The following is a 22126-nucleotide window of genomic DNA, read 5'->3' on the forward strand; positions in this document are numbered from 1 at the left end:
TTTGATGGAGAGTTGTCTCATTGGCACTCTTATACAACATCTTCTTAATATGTCTAATCAATAACATTATTTTATACGTCAAATTGTTCTCGTATAAATCAACGTTTCCTTCTTTTTTATGTGATACGTCGAACGTTCGTCCTTTCTTCTATTGACGATAAAACATACAAGAGTAATATACATTTCAAATTGTAAATATATATTTTTGACGTGCGAGGTTAAATGGTCATTATACAATCACGAAATCAAACGGAATAAACAGAAAAATAAGGGATGTAACAATCCTTTTTAAGTACCTTCAACAGGAAATATCTTCATTCCACTTCAATTTTCATTCATTAAATCTTGATTTTACCTACAATTTCCTATATATTCTTGATGTTGTATAGTATTTCTTTTTACTACGATTCTGTCAATCAACGGTCCATTTCATTCATAAAACGGAAGTAGGATATAATATGATAATTAATTGGACTACAGTAAAATAATATTAAAAACATTTTTGTCCTTAAAACATCAATATCGCCCCCATAAATGAATGCAAACATTAAGGTAATATTTAAATTTTCATAGCGTACAGTGGCAAATATTTGATGCATTTTCAATCGTAATAATTATCAATTTATACATGAGTTGCTCTTTTAACGTTGATGGATCGACATGAAAGGAGGACACTTAACAAAGCCAAACCTTCAAACAGGCATTCTATCTGCCACCAATATGAATTGTTGCAAGGGGTCCGGGTCTTAAATAGAAGACATAAAATGTAACGTCCCTTTGAAGTTTCCAGCATATTTTCCATATACACCCCCCACCCAAAACAAGAACTTATCAACTCCAAGTAATGCTTGTATAAGATATGCATATGGTCTTTTATAGCAGTCCAATAAAAATCCGTAGTTTAAAACAGACCAGGTTAAAACCATCGTATGATTTAAATCATTAAATTCTAATTTTGATCAATGTTTCAACTTTACTAAAGACAAGGCCAAGCCGATCAAAATTGTAGTTGCTTTTGAAAAATAAAGAATTGTATCTGCTAGTAGCCTCAAGATTAGTGTCAAAAATACGAATATTAAAGATACGTTCCAGAAACAATAGATTTTGGCTTTTGAGATGATAGTATTAAGTTGCAGAAACCAGATCACGAAGATCATACCTGCGAGATATAAAATATCTTATTTCTTTCGTTACCGCCTATATAATCACGTAAGCTACAGCTACAATCGCTGACTTAGGTAACTTTATATTTTAAACCACGGATAATCTATGTTACACTGTAACCGTAGTATATAACCTTCGTGTGCAATACTACTACTATCATATGAAGTGATATTCATTCAATCGTTCATTCGGTTTAAAAATGATTTTTCTAACATCAATTCATTATTTTATTTTTTCATTGTGTATTATTTCTCAGTTGCTTTTATGTTTTTGTGCATATCCGTCTTTTTCGTCACGTTTGGAGAAAGATTTGAAAATTTTATCCAGATTATTGCCAGGATATTACAGCAACCATCAGCAATATGTCTTAGATGTTACTAATGAGATTCCATCGGGCAGACGACATCTGTCTTTACAAACGGTCGTCCGTCCAGTATATATACCATTTTTGGAAGATTCTTTTAATGTTTATATAGAACAATACGTAAATAATAGACGTAACAAGCCGTTTAAACAATGGCTTTACAGTTTTCGGGTAGACAACCAAGGACGTGCAATTCGGATGAAGAACTTACTGTTAAGAGATTCAGAAAAATTAAAGCGTATTCACAAAAATCTTGAATATATTCAAGAATTAACAGAAAAAGACATATACTCTCGCGAAAACTGTGATATGTTATGGAGAAAATTAAAGAAAAAGTATTTCCATGGTGCTACAGGGAGAGACTGTGTTGCATACGTAAAAGGCGAGAAGGTACGTTTAATTTTAGTTTTTATTCCATTTCTTTTGGTTATTTTGTATTTATAAACAAATATAAATAAAATAAACAAAAGTGTTATTTATGTTTGCAACTATAACTTTTAGTGTGGCGTATGGATGTCAGCTAGAAGGACTAAAATGGTAAGTGCCAGGTGATCTATACAAGTTTCATCAAAATCATATAGTCAGTTTGAGCTTTATATTATCCTGTAATACTAGCTGCTGAACTATCATACTTTAACTCGTGCTACAAACTGATGCATTCTCAGGTTACCTCTCTATATATTTTAATATGTATACAATGTAGATAATTACAAATATAGATATGCACCAAAACGTTTCACCTTTCACATGCTCTAACATTTTTGTTGTCACTTTAGTAACATTATGTATCAATTTAACACCGAACATAATTGGTGTACTCTGAAAAATTAGATATAATCTTCCTCGCATTAAATTCACATATATGCTTCGTGCATATGACACTAATAATTTGCTGAAGGGTGCTGAACTTCCGTTATAATACAAGTTGTCATAAAAATATTAATCTACCGAAGAATTCATTAAGATATGTATGAATGAAAAGTACATTGCCCCGAGTCTTTCTCAGTAAATCTTAACTAGCGTATAGTGTAAGGAATTCATGACTTTGCAGTTTTTAATTCTTCAACTTTAACATAATCGTTTATCTTCTTTTCAATGTAGGACAATAAAAAATCTTGTTCCCTAACAAAAAAATGATTTCAGTAAGTATTGAAGTATCACAGCCTATATATTACAACTGATATCGGTACTGCAGCTGCAGATGCAATAGGGCAACACCCATCAAAATCAGCTGTATTCATTGTATTGCAATGGCAGATTGAACGGCAAAGAAAAATATGCTTTTCACGATACCACGTGAAAGCTGTTGATTTGAATGGCAAACGGGAGCACAGATTCTAAATGTACTTTAGCCGTAATGATACTAGCAGTAACCAGTTATATGGTTCGAACCAGGTTCATAATTAAAGTCCAAGTTTCAAATTGAGATCATTGCAAGTGAAAGAGTTTAAATTGAATAAATTTAGGGTAACTTAATGCATGTAATGATAAATCTTTTCGACAAACATACCGGGTTTCTGGTACTGCTTTTTTATAGACAGAACTTAAAACAGCTTAATGTATAAGTATGTGTATCCTCGATATTGCTGAAACAGCAAACCAGTACACAATTTTCTCCATAAAGAAAATTGTTTAGTTGAATTATGTCCCTGTCATGTATTTTTCGGTCTTTAAATTAGAGAACTATCCAGTGGATGACAGTTAAAAGCAATAAAAGAATTACAGGCATACATGTACATCATTAATTTTAATAGATATAACTGAATTACATAACAAAAACGAGAAATGTTGAAACAATATTCTACATCAAAACAGTCTCGTACGAATAAAAATACTAAAAAAGACGTTTAAAATGTCTTAAGATTATGTCTGCTTTGCTTCTGATCCGGTTACTACAGAAACAAATATTAGTCTTCTTTGTACATGCACGCATCACTACAACTTTCATTCTTTGATGAACATGTAATAAAGATTCCCCTTTATTTACGAATCGTAAAGGCCTCTGTAGTTATAAATTACAAATACATCTAAGAAAAACAAATTGAATGAAAATTAATGTAAACGTGTAACATCTGTTTTCTAATAATAAAAGTAAATTGTATGTTTTTAATTCATCAAACATTGCGACTTGAATAAAATGTCTCGTAGTCAAAGGTCGGACAGTTATTGTTGACTTTTTGAACGTATCAATTAAAGATGATATTTTATAGCATATTTACATAATATCTATGTATACTCTCTAACCGATGAATTGAAATAAGATGTTTTTGATGAAACGTACATTTGGATTGTGAGTATGCGTAATTGTACTCCAAGGACAAACTGTCATAAACAGGTGTCGATTAATTGTAATACATCCACACAAGATTTCCCATGAATTAGATATTCTGACGACTTAAAACTTTATCAATGAATATGAATAAGCAATTTTACACTCGTTACGTGCAGAGCAAATTTCAAACTTAAGACAAATGTATTTATTCCTTGGAGTGTAGCTTTATTCTAAAAATGTGCACACGGTCAACGCTTTTACAACCCTATGAAGTTACAAAAAGAAGCATTCAATACTTATAATTACAATTTTTAGCTAGGATCATCAAAACAATCAGAATAACGTATTGTAACGAAACATACATCTAATGTAATTATTTGTAGTTGTTTACATGTTCAATAGCCAGGGCGAAATTGGAATGACCGCTGCTTTTCTTTCTGTACAATTTTACTTAACAACATTCAACATTGTCAAATGAAATAGAATCTAATAAGTTCACATCCACTTCATTTGAACTCTGGTGGATAGTTTTGGCAATCATATCGCCTTATTTTTATATGTATGATTAATGATTTAGGGATCGGTACTTTGTAAGGACACATATCAAATAGAAAATACGGCGAGCTTTTAAAGCGAGATCATGGTTAATCTATAATTGGACGAAATGATAACTTAAAACATGGAGTCTTGTACTAGGTGGAAGAAATCTTCTTAGCGCTTGGATTCGTGGAATCATAAAATCATATTCCAAGCAAAGCCTTCAATGTATATGCATTGTCCTGCATATACGTTCTTATTGTCTAGACTAAGAATTTATGTTTTATTTGTCCCCTAAAATATGCACCGTCGTTGGAGACATGCGTTTAACACCTTGTAAATCTGTCATCAGTACATGTCTCTTAGCAGTGACAGTATGTGCTTAATCTTAATACCAAATCGGTCCATTTTAATCTTTAACTTCATTTATTTGACGAAATTACTTCCCTAAAATAACAGTTTATCATAATTAATATCGTAGGTATTGATAGGATATCTAATTATTTTAATGCGTTTTTGACAGTCTAGTTAGATGGGCGTGTCCTGATACTGATATTGTAAATAGATACCTGGAGACTGCAACAAAAAGAATATTGCAGGTGTTTCCAGATTCTTGTCATAAACATTTATAGAACCCTTGGTAATAAGCTGCAATAACTGTCATCATAGTTTATGGTATCAGACATAAATACCAAAATATTATCGTTTGTTGTTTTCATAAACTGTCATTTTTATTGCATGTGACCGACCCAGTTTGTTTCGTGTCATTTGGAAATATAAGCATAAGGTTAAGTTAACTTTAAGTGTGTAAAGTCATATAATAATTATCCTTTAAAAAATACTTCCCTATCTCCATACCATCTTGGGTTAGCTAGGGATGAATTGTAAATATATCATATAATGATTTAGGGATCGGTACTTTTTTCACATCCAAATTCTGTTCAATTAAGACAACTTTATGATTACAGATTCAGAGAGAATCTTCAAAGTCATGTCTTAAAGGACAGCAATTATTTCAAGAAATCTAAGATGACTTGATGATGACCTAAATTTCAGTTTTAATAATTGTAAGAAGTTGTTTTCAGGTTGTGGAAAAATTCCGCTATCATCAAAACCTAGTTTTCTTCTTCAGGCCATACTTTATATCTTACCGATATATCAATTACTAGTTATTGTTGCTATTGGACGCTTTGGAGTCAAAAATAAAACGTGACAGAAAAAAATCAGTATGTATCTCAACTATTCATGGTCATGAATATGACAAATTATTAATTGTTCAAGATTTCTTAATAGTGTTATATATAAATGTTATTGTCCTTTCTATTTAAAATATATATTGAATTTCACTAAAATGAATAAATTGAAAACCGAAAACCATCAAACCAACTGACCGAATTTCTCGACTTAGTAGCAAAACTGATGAATGTATTTCAATTTGTATCATTGTGATATACTATACAATTCGGTTTGTTTACCGGTTTATACTGTTATCGAAATCGATTCTCTCGCTTACCAGTGTAAAGAGAAGGAATATATTAAGGAGGCAATACAAAATTTCACAAGTACAAAAAAAAAAACAAACCCAAAACGTACATCTCAGCGAAAAAGAAAACAAGGAAAGGCGATCAAAAATTAGAAATCACTCCATTGAAAATAAAGCTTAACAATCGGGTCACGTAGAGAAGACGATATTGGATGCAGGTGCTCTTGATGCGACTCTGTTAACAAATAAAGCTTAACAATCAGGTAGAGAAGACGATAGGGGATGCAGGTGCTCTTGATGCGACTCTGTTAACAAATTATGAGTTTTCATGCAGACACCCAAATGATACAGACAACGACACCAATTCAAGATTTAAAACATCTGCGACATTTACTATATATTATGAAAATGGAGAACTCATACTTACCAATGGTGCATGGTGTTTCGTTTTCGGTAATCTCTATTGGACGATTACGTGAAATTAAAGAAATGTCAAACTCTGAAAACATACTGAACATAACCGTCTGAACATAGACTGTAGTTACGCATTGTATGAAAGCACGGTTATTATAAATGTAACTTAATGACCTAATCGCCACCTCAGATCTAGATTATATAATCTTTTTCTCTTTTTTATTATTCAATCAAAGTTTTTGCATATTGTTTCCATATAATCTTTCAACGACACTTTGGGATGCCAACTTTTAATGACTAGTCTGAGCATATTTTGGACAACATCCATGGCATATTTCCTGTGCTGTTGGCAGATGCAGACATTGCATCATTGCACCTGGATAAACTGACTAAATATGATCCAAAGTATGGCTGATATGTGTTTATAATACATTACTTATTAAAAGCTTAGGAAAATCTGCAAGTAAATAAACGTCTCAACACTAATGATAGATGTTATGCATACAAATATCATCAAACACGAATATATTCTGTCTAAAATAGAATCAGCAATAAAGACAAACGTAAGAAGAACAAATGTTTTAATTACGTATGTTAAAGGCTTTAGGTTAAAATTAAAACACTTCGATCTGTGTTTACAAGTGACTCTTGTAAGATTTTTTAGAAGGGATGCCCATTTTCCTGTTTGTTTCTATGCCTCAAGCATACATTTTCTCCCATTGAAAAAGCAAAAGGGAACAACGACGCTCACTTTAAAACCAGGTTTTATCCAACATTTTATACACGAGGATAAATCTGTACCAAGTCATAAATATGACAGTTGTTTTCCAGTCGATTGATTTGTTTGAGCTTTTAATTGTCACTTTCCATTTTGAATTTTCCTTGGAGTTCGTTATTCTTACTTTTTTCCCTTTTCACCCAGCCCCCTCCAATTTGCGAATATGAAACATAATATATTAATAGGAATGCCAATGGATTTACTATGTATAAATCAATAGACCAAGCGAAATAGTTATTAATCGATGGGCTTGTCAGCCTTTCACTACGTAGCCAAAGACCAACATTCTGTTTTTCTTGACAATAAGTCAACACGTCCATAATACTCGTTAACCTTCAAGATGCTATGCTTAACCTTCAATGTGCAATTCAGAAGCTGTATTGTATACATATCAATCCTCGGGCATTGATACTTATCTATATACGTTTTGTTTTTGATCTTTTATGTATATAAATACGTTGATTTTCAACGTCATTTCCCTTCTTTGTAAATGTGCTAATTGTGTTTGAATTTGCCCATCCTGTAAATCACTTACGATACTTGCACTCCTACTTCGTTAAAAAATGAAACGATTGGTGCAGAAGATTTTTTCATATTAAATTTTAAATACATTTATTTAAGTTTGATGATTAGGTTTAAAGTTCAAGACTTCAAAAGTTGATTAGTTTTTTAAACGTTTACTCATAGTAAATCCATGAAAGGTTTGATTTTAAAGATAATATATTTTTGTATGATCATCATGTTTAATTGATGTTTTTTCGTCACGTTATACGTAATACTATATTGAATATATTTGTTCAAAAGATACCTTTTATATTAATATTGTTTAAGATCAAATAAAGTGGTTCATTAAAGCTGTCAGCTAAGCATAATTTGTATCAGCATTTTTTTGTTTGTTAAATAACACTCGTCTTGAATACTCATGAAATACTTGTCGCTGAACTATTAAAATTTGTCGGAAAATCATTAGGGAATACGATTCAAGATTTCAATACAGTTTTAAAATGGGTAATATTTTTATTTTCCTTATTGAAGATTTTAATGTTTGAGTGAGTCGTTAAACGATTAGGTCGTGCAGATAGACATATTCTCGCTTGTCATCTTTACTCTACTTTCATTCAAATTGATAAATAGTCATATTTACACGGTGTTTAAAAATTCTATTGAAAGTGAAGTTATCAACATAATAAGTGGATTACAAGGTTAGTCAATCATTTTTAGGGTAGGAGTTCCTTCTATCTGTCATTGATGAAAAGATTGACACATATCATGCACAGATGCATGTGCTTTTTCGAATTACTGCAATAACTCTTCCATATCAATGAAAATGTGTATGTATCTCATAAAAGCCCCGGTCACAACAGATCGTACGAATTTTTTATCGTGGAAGATCAATAAAATAGTTGTCGTGGCACTGTAGTGGAAAAATGTCAAAAAAATATTTCGAGTGGTCCTATCAGCTACGACATGTCCACGATGGTTTCACGATGGGTACACGACAGAAGAAAAAAATATAATTGTACTGTCGTGGGTTTGTCGCAAGACGATCGTGCGACAGTCGTACGACAATCGTGAGTTGTTTGGGGCTATTTTTCAGGTTTAAATGTCATTGGATTCGCTTGTATTTGTCGTGTCACTCTCGTACGATTGTCGCACAACAGTCGTGGGTCACTCGCACGTTTGACTCCGAACAACTAGTATATAAAGAAGGTCCGATATTTTGCGTGCCATTTGCCATTTGCTTTCAATATTGTTAGGTGTCATAAGTTCGGTCCAAGTATACGACGTTTTTCGTATTAGTTTATTTTATAATATTTCAGTGAATTTAAACCGTTCGATTCATTGCATAATCCACCAACGTCGGGCGTATCGCTGGTTCCTATACTGTTCACGGGCTCGAATCAACGCGTCCGTCACGGCGCCTATTCAGCAGGGCCAAGCGTAATCGTTCTGGTGGAAGAGCCATCCTCTTCTCCAGCCGAATTGTCTTCTTCTAAATAAAACGAAAATATGTTGCACGACGAACGTACCACTGTCGTACGACAAACAATCAATAGTGTGCAAGCATCGTACGAAACTTGGTATTCGTGAGACAATCGTGCAACTGTATCACGAGTGTCTTGCGACAATCGCGAGATTATCGTACGACAGTCGTACGATTGTTTTTATTAAAATTGTTTATGTTGGTACCCACGACAGTGTTTTTAATCGCACGACAGTCGCACGACTGTGGTAAGACGCTCTCACGACAGCCACAAGACAGTAACACGACAAAAAATCGTAGAGCAAAACAGGTGCATGTGCAATTTTCGTCCCACGACACACGACAGCGCCATGATGCTCAAAATATCGTGCGACTGTCGTGCGAATGTTGTACGACGATCACATGTCGTGGCGCTGCATAGATGTGTCATGGATTCGTTGTGACCAGGGCTTAACGGATACGAATTGTGCACATTTCAGATTCTAATTTAAAAGGTCAACTACGGAATTGCCAAACAGACGATTATGGTTCATCATTTGCGTTGGAATTATAACAAACTAATTTCCAACTCTTCACGCCAGTCCAGTTTTTTCAGTATTTTTCCTTATTATATAGTATTTATTTGTATTTTATTTTCGTTTGTAGTATGTATTACATTTTGTACATGCATTCCTACTTTGTTTTTTCGTTTGTATTACATGCATTCCTACTATGTTTTTTCGTCATTATCTAATGTACTGCAGTGTCTCTATTTATATAGGGAGAGGACGTCACTAATGTTATTATAACTTGTGTCCAATCCCTTTTGCTTCTTCTCAAATAAAATATGTTTAAACTAACAAACTAAATAACCACCTGCGCTGATTAGAAACGACATAACACACTTTTATTTTTATTTTTTTAAAAGTAAATTGTCCATACTAATTCTTTTCATTTTTTTCTTTTTATTTAGTTATTGCTTATAAATCTATAACTATGAACACCTAGATCTTTTATTTACACCAGAAACTAACTACCATTCCATGTCGAATTACATAATATTTTGCTTGAATATTTTTCTTTGAAGGTGACTATTGAAATAATTATAAATTCAAACTAAACATGTTTGAGATACATTTTATATTTACTCAATTTATTACTTCTCATCAAAAGAATCAATATATCTCGTATAGTCAGCAATAAAAGTGTAATTTGTTTATTCGACGACAATTTAATATCATTTGAAGAAACATATGACTTAATATTACATATAAATTGTAAGATTTGGACCGCCTATGGGCAAATATTGTAGGAGTAGACAAGTTCTCATCAGTACATTTCAATTATTATCTTTTGATTACTGGTGATATCGCGTGTAAAAGTAGACCATAGTACTATTTCAAAACTATCAATGTACCACCGTGTTCACAAACTGGAAGCTATTGTTCTGCAAACAGGGAATACAAGATCTCCTCCACCATGACCAGCAATGATAATCAAGTGTAGTAAAATATCCATTCCGGCCCTTAAGGATGCACTTAAACGCATCCTATTGTATCATCAAGTTGGCACCTACATATACAATATAACTACATGTACGTCATACCCTACTACGACTCACAAGAAGGCACATACATACATCATTTCATACAACGTCAAGGAAAGCACCTAAAAATATCAACTTCTGCTATGCAAAGTGGACACCTTACTACATATCCTTTTCTGTACCAAATGAGATACTAGCACGAATCTTTCTACTTTACAAGGGAGGCTCTTCACCATATCTACCCCGCCAAGGGCGTAGAACATCATCATACCCTACTAAGCAAAGTGAGACACTTACATGCATCGTTTCCTACTACGACAAGTGAGGCACATAACCATATCGTTTTATTTTACATCACAGGAGACACCTATCCATATTCTCCCCTTTCTATCCTCTATTTCAGGAGGCTTTATTTTATAATAACCATATCCAGCATCAAATTCTGGCTATATCTGGGTTTTCAATTTGGTGCCACATGTTAAAGTAGGGCACAATCTCCCTTCCAAATTAACAAATGCACCACTTAAATTGAACCCAGAAAATCTTTCTCAGCAAGACTCTGCTCTGACAACTGAGTTCAGTAAAAGAGTATCATCGTAAAGCACCGGAATGTGGCTACAAATCTACTAAGTCAAATAAAAATACAAATTAAACTATAAGCTTTACATTTGTTGGTTCAAAAAAAAATCGATTCGTTGTGTGAATAAATGGAGATCTATTGTATTACCTAAGAGGTCAACGTACAGTCTTGAATGGTAGATAACAAACATACTATATGAAAATCATAATCGTCCCGAATCTAGACTAAATCTCTTCATTTGCTTGTTAAGGTGGAAGGCTACATTACATAAGCTATACATCGGTACAGTTTAAAGTTTGGAAAGGGTTGGAAATTGGAGATGCCGAGCAATTTTAAAACTTCTGACTTTATTTAGCAACTGACAAAAATGTCAAAAAATAATATATCGAGAACATATGCAGAATATGCAAATGATCAGCGCACTAGTACATTCACATAAGGTATACTTATTGAGATATTTGTGGAAACTCTGCGATCAATACTACTGGACCAGAAAAAAACCCAAAAATAACCTAATAATTTGTAATTGCAATGCGGATCTGCCAGCTGAAAGGGGTCTTAGTTTCTTTTGCTGTATTTATTTTGAATATTGTCTAACATACATCTGCGAATAGAATTTCTATTTCTACTTAATTATCTCAGTTAAACCCCTTTCATGATCAAAATAGATATATTATACATGTATGCACTAGATAAGATTGTAATGGCATTTATCTTGATAAAATGACAGAAGTGTAGGAAGGCATGATTTCTATATATGTAAGCAGGTTAAGTACTTTGACCTTGCTTTCAGTAACTTAAAATCATTCCTGGTTATGGTAATATTCAATACTGTTTTATTTGTGCAGGTGTTTTATTATCTTTTATCTCGGTGTTAACAAGTTTTGATTTAATTTAATTTTATTTGAAACTGTTTGCCCCCCCCCCCCGATAAATACATAAAGGGGGTTGCTTCCGAAATAAGAAACTATTTACCCCTCTTTTTTCCCACACCTAAAAGAAACCATGAACATGCATATGTTCCCATTTCATATCAGATATCTCTAGGTGCTTGATTTTAGTTGTTTTCAGATTTATTGAAAATTTGGTATTGGTGTCAGAACTTCAACGCAAATTTCATTTCCAAATAAATGATCAATAGATGTTTAAAATTGAGAAAGGAAATGGGGAATGTGTCAAAGCGACAACAACCCGACCATAGAGCAGACAACAAATTTTAATATCGTTTCAAGTTAAAAAAATCTTTGAGGGGTCCACATGCATGGCCTATACAAAATGATTTCCTCTATCATTATACCTGTCTGTTCCAAACATAATTTACATGTTCGTCATTCATGCAAGTCGGCCAAATTTGCCATACTTATTTATGTATTATTTCTTCGTGATATGTATGATATGTTTTCCACTTGACCTTAATGAAGAAATACTTTTGTATACACACTAATGCATTTCTCATTTCACGTGTAGAGTTATAGTGGAGAAAAAAAAAGTTGAAGTATTCCTTATATTTTTTTATAACTCAACTGATGCCACACAATGACTTGGGTCTTTTAATTATAGAGGCAACAATAAAAATGACACTTTCGCTACATTTGGTATCTGATTCAACGTCCCATTACAACCGAATGTGTCTACGTATTTATAGATCCTCCAAAGCTAAACGGACGCTCCTATGGCAAGGGATCTGTTTTATTATTATTATCATCATCATTATCACAAATAAGTCCCGAACTTGCGCTTTACCTCTTAATTGCACCTTTAAAAATATGAGACAACATTTGTCAGTCATTTAATTTTTGTATTTTAGTTACGAATTGAAACGTCTGCAACACTTGATACAAGGTCTCTACAGTGGCAAGAGGGTTGGTTCAAAGTTAGTGATGGTTCTGTATCCCTGGCAACGGAAGGCCCATACATCATGAAGAAAGTGCAGAAAATAAAAAATACCAAGTAAGTTAAATTGGTCGATGGAAATGTAAATTCTGCTAAATAAAGTAGGACAAATTTATTTGCGTTAACTTTTGTACTCTTTAACTTACCAAATATGTACCAAATGTGTTCTGAATGAAACCAACTTGCATTAAAACACATACAATTTTAAACTCGGACCGACATTTGTCTATTCAAAATCAGACAGCACAGAAAGATTAGATGAAATATGATAGAAAAACCAGTGGCGGATCCAGTGGGTGAGGGGTTCCGGGGGTAGGAACCCCCTTTTTTAAACAATCAATGCATTTGAATGGGAGCATATAGTTGGATTGGACCCCCCTTTACTTTGGGTTGGGACCCCCCTTTTTTAAATGACTGGATCCGCCCCTGAAAACCTACAAAAATGTAAGAAGTAAAAACATTTGACAAAGTTAAAGTCAGACAGGCGGACAGGAAATGTCCACAAATGTTTCTTAGCGTCTAATAATTAACGGGGTAAAAAGTCATGCGAAACGGATCTTCTTGATAGTCAAATTTATAATGAAAAATGGATTAACAATCATAATGGATTAAAGACTCTATGGCTTCATTTAGCCATGCACGTATTTTACTCACATAACGTCAGCACCAGAACAAAACAACAAAAACCAAAACAAATTTCCAAAAACATAGAATCAAAAAACATTTGGGAGATTAAACGTTGACCGACGCACGTTTTAAATCATACTATAAATTTAATTTTGAAATACCTCGCGAATGCTTTCAGCCAATCAAAGGTACTGATTCACATAAAGCATACATGGAATTTAAATGTACCACGATATGTTGGGGTTGTACATTGAAACAACTATTTACTTTCGTATTTTAAGAACTATACACCTGGAAAAAAGTATTGCAACACCAAATTGAAATTGAATTAAAAAAAACACTCATTATTTTTTTGTGATATAATTTGGTAAAATAGAACTAGTTAAACATTATTTAAGTATCACCTGAGTTTAATCAATAAATATCGAATCGATAAGTTTTTATCTGCAAATGCAGCTACTGTACCCGTAAACAGCAAAACAGATGTTTCATCCTCATTGTTTTCAGCACTTTAAATAACCAAGTTTTTAAAATTATGTGATTGACACCTTATAATGGGTCCTTGACAACTCTTAACTGCAGCAAGATGGCAGATTATTAGCATAAGAGAAGCAGGGCTGTCGCTGTAACAACTGCACGCATTGTTGGTCATCACCATGCCACTGAAGTCGTTTTGAGAATAAAAATCAGGCAATAAACGCTGTAAAAGACCTTCTGAGATAATGAAGACCCCCTATTCCATTTGCTAGAGAAAATCAAGCATAATGAAGGTTGGTCAGAAGGAAACCCATTGCATACAAGACAATCCTAAAATGAGAGTGGTGGCCATACAAGAGCCTTTTAACAAGAACTGTTCGAGATCAACTCATCGCTACTGGTTACAGTGCGATAATACCATTTCGGAGACCTTTGCTAACGAGCAGACTTACAGTTTTCCGTATCCAATGTAGTGCAGAGCTCGCCAAAGTTGGAAATTAGCATCGTGGAGGAAGATCCAATGTTCAAATGGAATTTGGTTCATCTTCCTTGGACCGATCGTAGCCCGGCTTTGAACCATATTGAGCTTATATGGGACACTATTGGGCGGAAAGTGAGCGAAAGGACACCCCAGTTCAAACACAACATGAAATAAACAATTCCCTTCATCAGAAATGGTTGCTGCTACCTTAGCAACAAATTAGTCGATTTATGGCAGGAATCAGAAGACGTTAAGATGCGGTTATCCGTTTGAATGGAGGCTGCGCACAAAGTACTAATTCTTTGGCGTATAACGATCAACCATGATGTGAACAGTCATCTGAAGATTAATTTTGAAATGTCTGACATTGTAAAGTTCGACTACAGTGAAACTTGTCAAATGCGTTTTTTTGTACAAAAAACACTTCATTTTGTTATTGAAATTGTGGTTATATAAATCGTTTTTTTTTAAACATTTTTTGTTCGTTTCAATGCCAATGTTATCGTGAACTATGTTTCAATAATATTATACACATATTTTATTATATTCCATAAAAAAAAAAGAGGCTGATTTTTCAAATTTTAAAAAATCAAGGTGTTGCAATACTTTTTTCCATGTGTATATGTTGATGAATATATTTATATGTACGTATACCGAAATTATTTTAAAGAATATTTCTGTTTCACTTAAGTTACAGACCTCACAATATCAAGTTAAAGAGCAGCAAAGTACCTCAACCATCGAACAATGTAGTTCGGCGTCAAGGCCATGGACATTCGGGAAATCAACTTCCATTTTCTGATGGTATTTCAGCCAATCAACATTCAAAAATATGGAATCTAGAAACCTTTGATGATATAACAGACAAACTGACATCCGGAAGGTCTGTTTATGTGGTTGTTGACGCAACGACTTGTTCTAAATCGGGTTACCCTGTTCCAAACAGGTTTCATTTCGGCATGCATATAGACAATTTTGAGATTTCATTAGACAAGAGGAAATTTCATGGTGACCTGCTAAAATTCTCTGCAATGAAAAAAGTTTTATACAAAAGTGGTAAGTTCATATATCTATTTTAGTAAGAACAAATAGTTGAAACGATCAAAATAATTGATTGGTTACTGCCTGATTAACGTTAAGGGGCAAATATTCAATACATATTGAGGAAAGAACAAATTTAAACATATACACACAGAAAATTGATTGTCAGGGGGAAGGGCGGGCAATTTATACGGCAGTTAAAAATGAGGTTAGATAGGGAAAACGTATTAACTTGCAATAGGTTACTGTATTGTTTTTAAGTATTGCGAGAACACCGTATATATATACACATTGTATAACCACCACTAGACAAAAGACTTGACTGCGTATATAACATCCCATACAAACAAATCTACTCCACCACATTGTAGGCGAGTTGTACTCAGCGACAGATAAACTGGGTTCAATTTTTATATCCCAGGGTAACCTTTGGGGTTCTAACTATGGTAATTTGAAATGTTTTCATTCGTGAGCGATTTAATAGAAGGTATGATTATGAATGGTGTTTTTCTATATAAAGAATAATGGACAAAACATATTAGAACTGAGAAAAAAGGAAAGAAAAAGAAAAAAAAAAGAGAGTAAAGAGGTGCTAAAATATAAATTTAAGTTATACAGAAATGAAAGACCCCTATTTAGACATTCATACATGCCTAATATATCGAAACACGCTGTATTGTAGGAGATTGTAAAGAATTTATCTCAAATATCCTCGTTTTTTAAATTATGATTCATATTTAAGCATTTTACACGTTTTTATATTCTACATATTACATAAAAGTTTGTCGACAGTATTCTTTGTACGTGCCGTAGGTTTACAAATCACTATATTTGTTTGCGAATTTCAGATATTAAAGATATTCTTCGAGAAGTAAAAGTGTACAGAGATGGAACTGTTGTAGTCGATTATTATATCATGGATAGTTTCAGCAACCACGTGACCCAACAAGCAATGGCTGTTTGTCGAATATACAACTCACAGACGAAGTAATTATTTATACACTATTTGGTAATAGTATTTCAGATATAAAAGATACTCTACCAGTAGTAAAACTGTACAGTGATGGAATTACTGTAGCCGATTATATAATCAGGAATAGTTTAAAGGACCATTCGACGCAACAAGTACTTTCTCAATGTTCAAAATATCGACAACAAGTAATGTATGAAAAAGTTCTAAATGACATCTTTGCCATTGATCGTTGTAGACGAAATATCAAGACACAATCCAGATGCGATTATAATGATCAAACCACAGTTTAACTGTCAATGCCTGACCGACATCGGCAATTCCCTTTATTCACCACACATGTGAATTTTGATGCCAAAAACAATTTAATTTATCAATAAGTCGGTCCTTACAATTATAGTAACTTTTTAAGTATTATACGTAGACTGACTAATCTGGAAACATATTTTCCTGCATGTTAAAAAGTATCCAAAACATAGTCAAAATTCATATCTTAACCGCATGTTTAACACTGTGGTTGTGAATTCGAACCCCGCACATTGCAGGTGTGTTCGACTCCGATCTTTATTGACTACGGTTGACATATTTTTTGCAGCATGAGATCGTTGGTTCTCTCTTGGAACTCTGGCACTCTCTACCAATAGACACTGACCGCCACGTAATAGTCAATAGTGGTTAAAGTTGCATTAAACATCAACATTTAATCGATCATATCTTAATGTTAAATATACACATTTTGTTTTAAGGTTTGCTTAATAATATCTCCTTATTTTTTGCAGAGACGGTCATGTAAAATTTACATCTGATCCATTCAAACTCGTTAAATCAGTGAAATCATTCGGCTCACTCAGAGCATCTCTAAAGAAAGGACGAGACTCCAGGATGGTTGTAGACTTAACAAAGTGTTCACACACTCTTGACAAAACAACTATTATTGGTGGAACATTAAAAGGTTTGTGATTTATGTTTGTTTTGAGACAACAATAGATTGAAAATTTTGAATTCTGAACGTCAAAAATGGTCGGGAATTATTTACCCGCCAGATAGATTCTTCTATTTAAATTATGCTAGGACCACACACGAGGTCAATATGTAAACATTCTTTAGGCTGATAATTCTCTAATGGACGTTCATACTGTCGTCCATTTTTAATTTCTCATAATGAATGATATGAATCAATCGAAAGCCCACTGACTTCCTTCAACAAGATATTGCTAGTCTTCTTAATTTTATTGAAACATCTTATAAATAGTTATTTATTTATCATATTATATTAATTAAAAACAAAAAATAATCAAAGAAAGACAGACAATCGAGTGAGAAAAAAAACCAGAATAACAAGAAACAGACTACATATATGGAAAACCGAAAAAATACACACATCAAATTCCACCAAAGTTCTTTGGTAAAACCTAATGGTCCGAGATGGAAACCATTTATTAAAACAATTCTGACTACTACCTTACATTGTTATAAAATGTACACTTGGTTTGAGAAGAAGGAATAAAGCAATCTTTATTGGATATAAGTATTTTAAATAAAAAGAGGTTCGCGTGTGCCGATAAATTTGAATGTTTGATAACATTGGTTTAAGCCATTGGTTTATATATATTTATTTATTTTGATTTCAGATTACGATTTCTTAAATTCTGGTAACACAATAGCAGCAACAATTGAAAGAATTTACAGCAATATGGATACAGAGAGTATTATAACATCAAAAAATGCATTTGCTTTGTTTTCCATAAATAATCGTATGACATTGACTTTGAAATCACGAAATATTTCTAAAAATAGTTCAGATTTTTTTCTGGACAAAACTATACAGCATCGATGTATTATAGGGAAAGACAGCAAGAAAAATGGTTTAGCTTTATTTTACTCTCCGTGATTATTGACCAATACTTAATTTTGCCGTCGTAATGTGGTACACCGATAGTCTTTCTAAAAATTTTTACCAATATGTGTTTTCGCGCTCTACTTGTTCTTGTCTAAAACTAGGTCAATGGGTTTATTAAGAAGAATGCCATCATTCAATCGTTTATTTGGTAGTTCTAGTCTGGAAAAGTAGTATATATGGCTAAACTCTTTATGAATTAACACCCTTCTAACTATAACTTCGTAATTCCTATTTAACTGACAGCAGGCATATTTCTACAACACCTGAGTTCTTTTGTTTTATTTTATAAGCAGTATAAATACACGATTGAAATTTTCATAGAATACCATTGTTCGTTTGACAACTTATTACCACGATAAATTCAACATGTTTATGTTAGTTCAGTTATTGGCAGACGATGAACTTCTGCTTATTGCTGTAGTAAATAAAGGCAACAGTAGTATACCGGTTTCCAAAAGTCAAAACTATGAGTCAGGTTAAAGGCTATGATAAAGCTCAGTAGTCAGGATTTCCATACTGACATGATTTATAACAAACCTTTCTAAAATGGTCCTTTTAAAAAATTTTAAATTATAAAAAAACTTTCAACTCCCTCGGGCAAATTTGACCTGAGAAGGAATTTGCTGTTTTATAAATTTTTTTTTTCATTTGGCTTTACAGCTGTTCTCATACATTCTCGGCTTTCAAGTATTCGATTTTGATCGTTCCTGATGAAGGTAGATCCAGCAAAGCGCGTTGAACGTATGAAATTATATAACGTATTGTTTTCGTCTTTAAATATTAAACAATTTGTTAAAAGGAAACAGAAACTTTTCAATATATATATGCCTTCGTCAAACTTTCATGTTAATCCAGTGAACAATTGTCAGTGGTAGTTTTATACAACAAATGAATTTATACAGAATAATGTCTAATACATTCTATGCAGTATTCATTAATTTTGCAGTCAACAGAAAAGAAATTATATATTTTCGTCTAAGACCCATTGTGTAAAAATGTTATTTGTTGATCGTTATATAACCATGATTCCTTGTATATAATTGTTATATTTATTAAATTATTTATTTTTATACATGAATTGTTGCTTACAAATTTTAGAGTGACACCAATGATTTCCCACAACTACAATTGAACCTATATCATTTTTGATTCAACAAGCTAAAGTGTATCTCCGGAGTGCATTGGTGCGTAAACCGAACAAATTCACCCACAAACGAGTACAAGTATCGATAAGCACTGGGAAAACGCGTTTAATTTTTATAATGTATTTACCTATTTCATACTTTTAACCAGTGTAGATACCCGTTTGATTGTATATCGAGAAATTAAGTTGGTTATATATTGGTAAGTTATGGTTACGAAATAAGTCAGATGAACTTGATGTATTTAATGATGTACCAGCCACAAAAACTGCAATCGATAGAATTCCTTATTGTGGCAATCATCATAGAATTATAAATCTAGTAAGTGTCGTGAAGAAAATTACAAGCTACTGTTTGCTGATATGACTGTTTAGGTGCACACTTTGGATTTTTCAGTCTTACGATCTCTAAAGTAAAACCTTGTACTAGGTTTTGTATTTAAAAAAAATATTCAAGTTGGTGTCTCTGACGAAAAGTTGAGTATCGAAATGAGAATTGGTTCCTAAACAATGATAATGTTCATGTTATTGGCATTTACGAATGTCGAATACGGAACAGTATTTTAATTTGACACTTAGTATGTTTCAAACAACTTACATGACCCTTCCTAAGCAGAATATCGAAGGATAAATTAAGTCTTGTTTGCTTGCATTATACACAATGGAAACAATTTCAGGAGAAGAAACAAACAATAGAACAATAGAAAGTTTCTGCAAAGTACACAACTACTTAGTACTCCAATCTTGATATAAATTTAGAAAGATGCATATAACTGTATACCTGTCAAATTGCAGACGCCGATGAAGGGGTTGGTACAGGGGTTCTTCATGGAGCTTCATATAGGATAAATGAAAGAATCACTACAAACTTTGTCTTGCCAGCCCTCTCTCCTCTTTTCCTAATCTGGGATCTGCGTCAGATCTGTATATGCAATGTATATCCATTGCATATATATATAAACTGCATCCGTGAACAAATAAATAAATAAATATCAACTGTATATCTGTAATGATGTTTATGCACATCTAATATCTTTACAAATGTACAGTTCATGTGAATCGTTGAATAAAGACAACATTAGTATACCACTGTTTAAAATTCATAAATCGATTGAGAAAAAAAAAACAAATCCGGGTTACAGACAACTAAAACTGAGGGAACACATCAAATGTAAGCGGATAACTACGACACAACAGAAACACAACATTAAAATGTAACACACACAAAAAAGAAGGTGTATATAGTATATACTCCAATTATTATATATATCTTTACATACGCACAGTCTGTTGATTTGCATCTCAATAGATGTACAGTTTTCATATTTACAAATGAAAAGTTTCTATTCATATTCTCAAGAGATGTAGATCAAGATCGCTTGTACTAAAGTAGCGCTGAGTATTATATGGTAAACCTGTGTATGATATGATGGTTGATGGGTATTTGAGACGGTGTTCTGAGATGGGGGAAATGAATAACAGTTGTTCCACATTTTGTGATTGAAACGAGAAGGGATAAACATGGTCTTGGTTTATATTTTGTATTGTATTGTTAGTTGTATTAATTTTGGTGCTGCTTTCGTTTGAGCGAGTTATTCAAAATACTTTGTTCAACGCTTGTAAAAATGTTAGGAATATATATCTTCACAAGATAAACAAAAAGTAAACACATCAAAGGAACGGAAACTGACTGTCATATTCCTGATTGGGTACAGGCATGATCTAATGTAGAAAAGGGTGGATTAGACCTGGTTTTATAGCTTGCTACGGTTCTCGCTCGTATGACAGTGAACGGACAAAAAAGTCCTCATGCGAATATGAACTTGAAAGAGAGAGTGAACGAACGAGAAAATGATCGTTCGAATAAGACAGTATGAACGAGATATAGAGAGTGAACGAAAGAGAAAGTGATCGTGCAAATATGACAGTATGAACGAGAAAAAGAGAGTGAACGAACGAAATATTACGCAATCAAAGGGAGGAAGAGAACTTGAATGAGAGACATATAAATGTAGATATATTTAGACAATGATTTAACCTGAATGAGTGAAAAAAAAACTGTCGGCGATTGAACTAACATAACAGTGTGATTAGAAGAAGCAGTAAGTAATTAAATGTAAGTGAGTGAACGAAAGACAGAGATAAGTTGGACGTGACACTGTCTCTTGACAAGGCATCAGATAAACGTCCTCATTCAGACTGAATATGCGGTGTGTATATCACAAATAGTCGATGGTTAACTGACTGTCGTACTTAAAGACCATAAAATGACCTATATCGTATACCCTGGTCACTCCTAGGAGGTATAGTTCTCGAACAAATAGCCTATTTTTATCCTCGTCACAAATGTAAGACCAAATGAAATTCATCAGCACTTGTCTTTACTATACTATATATAAAAATATTAATTTTCGCGAACCATTTAGGTCACGGAAATTCCAAAATATGGCATCAGTAAGGAGAGTTGTGCAAATAATGTGAATACACAGAACCCC

The 22126-nt window shown here is 33.1% G+C and overlaps 1 protein-coding gene across 1 annotated transcript; it reads left to right on the forward strand.

Moving 5' to 3' along the window:
* Positions 1 to 1315: 1315 nt before the first annotated feature.
* LOC143080126 (uncharacterized) lies at positions 1316 to 19560 on the forward strand. The gene is made up of 6 exons (XM_076255821.1): positions 1316 to 1918; positions 12909 to 13051; positions 15271 to 15635; positions 16469 to 16607; positions 17370 to 17542; positions 18222 to 19560. Exons 1-6 carry the CDS (start codon positions 1364 to 1366, stop codon positions 18479 to 18481), a joined length of 1635 nt encoding a protein of 544 aa, XP_076111936.1. The 5' UTR covers positions 1316 to 1363; the 3' UTR covers positions 18482 to 19560.
* Positions 19561 to 22126: the final 2566 nt, after the last annotated feature.

Source organism: Mytilus galloprovincialis, chromosome 6 (genome assembly GCF_965363235.1).
Source record: "Mytilus galloprovincialis chromosome 6, xbMytGall1.hap1.1, whole genome shotgun sequence".
In the NCBI taxonomy this organism is placed as follows: domain Eukaryota; kingdom Metazoa; phylum Mollusca; class Bivalvia; order Mytilida; family Mytilidae; genus Mytilus; species Mytilus galloprovincialis.